This window comes from Gymnoscopelus microlampas, assembly GCF_963454915.1.
Source record: "Gymnoscopelus microlampas genome assembly, chromosome: 20".
NCBI lineage: Eukaryota > Metazoa > Chordata > Actinopteri > Myctophiformes > Myctophidae > Gymnoscopelus > Gymnoscopelus microlampas.
The window spans coordinates 9,732,521-9,736,988 of record NC_139957.1 but is presented as its reverse complement, the minus strand read 5'-3'; the positions used below and the strand labels follow the sequence as shown (position 1 = coordinate 9,736,988).

Genomic DNA, 4,468 nt, shown 5'->3' with positions numbered 1-4,468 from the left:
GTTAGCACTAGGCCTAACCTCGATTATTCGAATAGTCGACTAATCAGTCGAGGGGTGTCTGAGTCGACTGGCAATCTCTTAGTCGAATGAAAAACTTTTTTTTTTAATTATTTGACTGAGAGATTGGTTGTTATATTAATTAACTAATAGTTTGCCAAAAATAGGATATACATCATGATTTATTGGGAGAAACCAAGCAAGTATATGTTAAATCAGACATTAAGCACCCCTATAGCCCAAATGGAATGTTCCTCTGTTGCATATCATATTTTTTGCATGATTCGACTGAGAGATTGGCAGTCGAATCAGACTGATCGACTCTTTATTTATCTTTTGTGTTGCATTATTTAGTCGACTATAGGCAACTATTGGCCAATCAGATTCGACTATAGAAATCCTTAGTCGGGGACAGGCCACTCTCTAAGCTGGGGCTCAATTCGAAATCAGGTGGGGGAAAAGATGCATTGTTGGCAATGAAAATACTGTAGGCTCTCACTCGGTATTTATGCGTCCTCAGCTCAGGTACAAGACCAATGAATTTAAAAGCAGACGGAAATCTAACCGCCAGCTGGGCCTGAGCATAAATTAATAATGGCGGAGAGACTTCACAGGTTCCCAGAACCACTAGCCTTAATTGAGGACAAAGCTACACATTAAGCACTCTGCATGCATGTAATTCATGCACAAAGGCCACCAATCCAACGGGCATAAACAAAGTAGCGTTCTACAAGCAACCACACATATGACTGTTTACCTTTCAGTGTACGTGTCCAACCCTGAGATTTCATCTGAAACAACAATCAGATTGTCCAATGTTCCCACCTGGGGGCATAGTAATGAGTCAGTGTTAACATAGTAGTGGTATACTGTAGGCTATAGGCTATCTCTGTTCTAGAGGGCTGAGATTAATGAGCAATAGAATTACATTTCTAATGTCTTAAACCAAATTTGAATCAAGTAAAAAATGCTCACAATTTGAATTCAGCAGAATGCGTTATGGCCTTCATTTGACTTCCACAAAAAGGTGACATGAGAATGTTATGTTGTGTATAGGTATAGGGTCTGTTACACTGAACATGTTGAGAGAAATGGGTCGGATGGAAATTTCACCGCAAACTGTAGGGAGCAACCCGAGCCTATAGCCCTTCACTGGAGAAGGACACCAAACACCTGCAACCTCCACTAACTACACTGTACCATACACATAGTTCCTTCCAGTGCATGATAACAGTTCACAAATACTCTTGTCATTTTAATTTACACTAGTGTGTCAGTATACTCGTATCACTTGATTTGGAGGGGGCTATACTTGTGTTTTCCATTTGTTAATCTGAGTGTACAAATGCAACCACGGGTCTATGGTCACATTTGGACACAGTTAAAATAACAGTGAGGATTTTATTGTGTACCCAAAGGGAGTTGCACTTCCCTCAAACTGACTCAAGAAGTCCCTTCTCTCGAGAGAGACACAACATCATATTCCTTTGAGAGACTGTAGAGATCCATATACATACATGCACAGTATAGCCTAACCGATGTAGCAGTACCTTTAGCTCTGGGATGGCGAACTTGCTGGTTGAAGCCAGGTTGGTTTTGGCCATGGTGCGCTTCAGCTTCTCTAAACTGGTTACGCTGGTCTTGTCCAGTGGAACAGAAATCAACCAGAAGTCCGTCATGATCCCCACCGGTTCGCCTCTCTTTCCAATGACAGCTCCAGTCGAATCCCTCCAAATAAAACGCTTTGGCACGAATTGCACCTTGTGAAATTCAGTTCACAAATGGCAGACCTGACCCAGAGCAAACACAACTTATGTAGCATAAAGACAAACAGCTTAAAAGTAATTTCTTATTCAAATACCAGCATAAGCTGTCATTCCGCTTTATTTGTAAAGTCGTCTATTTGTCTATATATTAGCCTACAGGAAAAACTATGAGTTTTAGGTCTAGGTCCACGAAAAGATGAGAAAAGAAAAACTAAGAAAAGAAAAGAAAGAAAGAAAATAAAAGTAAACACATAAGAACAGGTTATAATCGACGGTAAGAATAATTCCTACCTCTAATGAATCTTCATGACCATCATGTCCAGAGATGAACCGGCCCGTGTCAGTCAGGTGGATTGTTTGGAAGGTGAGCAGAGCGCACTGAGCACCATGCGGATCATCTGTCCTCCCATATTATTACATCATTGATTGAACAGCAGGTAGTTTCCAGCAGTGGTGGAAAGCAACTGAATACATTTACTCAAGTACTGTACTTAAGAACAGTTTTCAGTACTTTTACTTTACTCCACTATATCTCAAAGGCAAATATTGTACTTTTACTCCACTATAATTATTTGAAAACTTTAGTTACTAGTTACTTTGTAGATTTTGATTATTAGTACAAAACATACATTAACCACATTTGAACCACATTTGAAAATAGCCGATCTACAAGCTCACAATGCGTCGCGATGCGACGCATTGTGAGCTTGTAGATCAGCTGTTTTCAAAAGCTTTTCATACATCTTATACGTTTGAAAACTTGTGAAATGGGACATTCTGCATAATGAGTACTTTCTACTTTTGGTACTTTAAGTACATTTTTATACCAATCATTTTGTACTTTTACTAAAGTACATTTTGAATTTCGGACTTTTACTTAGTAGTGTAGTATTTCTACATGCAGCATTGATACTTTTACATAAAGGTAGGGTAAGTGATATTTTTTTGGTAATTTGATTTTGTTTGTTAAAAAGGTTAAAGTAATATATTCTGATAGTAATCATTGCTACAGAGCGTTTGTTCGGTCACAGTGGTCTCTCCAGCTCTTTAGTAAACGGAATATAGTACATGTTCAGGTAGGTGACAACATTTATCAGGAGAGATAACTGAAAATGCATTTTCTGTTTAATAAAGAGCTGGAGAGACATGGGAGACTCCTTATACTGAACAAACACTCTATAGCAATGAGTACTAGTACGAGTAGTAATCAGAATATAGAGCTATTTAACACTTATTTTAACCAAAGTAAATAATGTACCCTACCTTTAAGTAAAGAATGTGACTAATCTTTCCACCACTGCTTTCCAGTGCATCTTGTTTAAAACACAAGTTGCATAACATTGATGCATTTGATTGTCAGCACTTGTTGCAATAAAGTTTTAGCATGTGGATTTTCATTTTTATATTTTACATATAGGCTAGGCCTAACATATGTTAGGCCTATATGATCACTTATATGGCCCACTTTATTTAAGCCAACTTAGCCAAGGTATGGTCATTGATTTAGCAAGGTCATTTACGGATCATTTATAATTAAACAACTTAAGTTGTTTAGATAAACTAGCTGAGTGTGGAATACATTCAATTCATATAATGTCATAGCCGATTCCAATTTCCAAAATCAATTGTCATTAAATGTTCCCTAGTATAAAGCTTGGTTTTTGCATATGGGGAAGAGTGGATGTGTCTAGTTTCTTTTGAAAAAAATCATTAAGAATAGAAATCTCCTACTTATCACGCTTTCCTACTTAAGCGGCTTATATTAAATGTAAAGTTTAAATGACTGCATTAAAGCTATACAATTAAAACAATACCTGTGTCAGATATCTAAACCATAGTTCTCAAACCTTTTCATGTCAAGGACCCCCAAATTGATATTTGGCCGTGGACCCCCATCTGAAAATATGTTGTGCCAGGGACCCCAGAAGCGAAGAATTGTTAGCAAATTCTAAATTATTCAAATTATTCAACATTTAAATGGATAAAGTGGTTAAAATGATTGCGATGCTATATAACACTATTATACTACTTTAGCTGGGGACCCCCTGAAACCCCTCCAAGGACCCCTGGGGGTCCCCGGACCCCACTTTGAGAACCAATGATCCAAACAGCATGGCTCCAGGAACCAATGTGCAGAGGATGTTTCACACGGACCTATTTGGGAAAGCTCAAATAGTTTCCAGCGTTGCCATGTCCGCTTATTATAAGCTTATTATTATCTTTTTCTGCAAAGTTGCTTGTAAATATTGATCGTTGCGGGTAGCGTTTTGTTGGGCTTGTTTCTAAGGTGTAGTAAATAATAATAATAATAATAATAATAATAATAATAATAATAATAATAATAATAGTAATAATAATAATGATAATAATAATAGTTGCTTATTTGGGCTTGTTTCCTAATGTTATTTAAACCAGTGGTTCTTCAAGGACCCCCAAATTAATGTCTGACCCCCATCTGAAAATATTTTATGACAGGGACCCCCATACAAAATTTGAGTTGTTAAAATGTTTTAAAATGTTCCAAAATGACCTTCTTTTCTTTCTTCAAGATTCTTTTTTTTCTTAAAAAAATAATAATAGCAGATCTACAAGATGTGGGTCGGCTATTAGCCGGCCTAGTCACTTCTTTTGGGGCTTGTTTTCCTAGACCTCTGGTTGCTTAGTTCTCTCACAAAACCTGGCAACGCTGTCGGTTTCCTGTTGTG

General features: G+C 37.4%; 1 protein-coding gene across 1 annotated transcript in view; it reads right to left on the bottom strand.

Annotated features, from left to right (window-relative positions):
* Positions 1 to 1,676, bottom strand: part of atp6v1c2 (ATPase H+ transporting V1 subunit C2) — a gene marked incomplete at both ends in the record, with an annotated part of 15,293 nt that extends 13,617 nt beyond the window's left edge. The window contains 2 exons of the mRNA XM_084045220.1: positions 755 to 822; positions 1,548 to 1,676. Coding sequence (XP_083901346.1) covers positions 755 to 822; positions 1,548 to 1,676 — 197 coding nt within the window. The remainder of the gene's footprint in view (positions 1 to 754; positions 823 to 1,547) is intronic.
* Between the last annotated feature and the right edge of the window lie 2,792 nt (positions 1,677 to 4,468).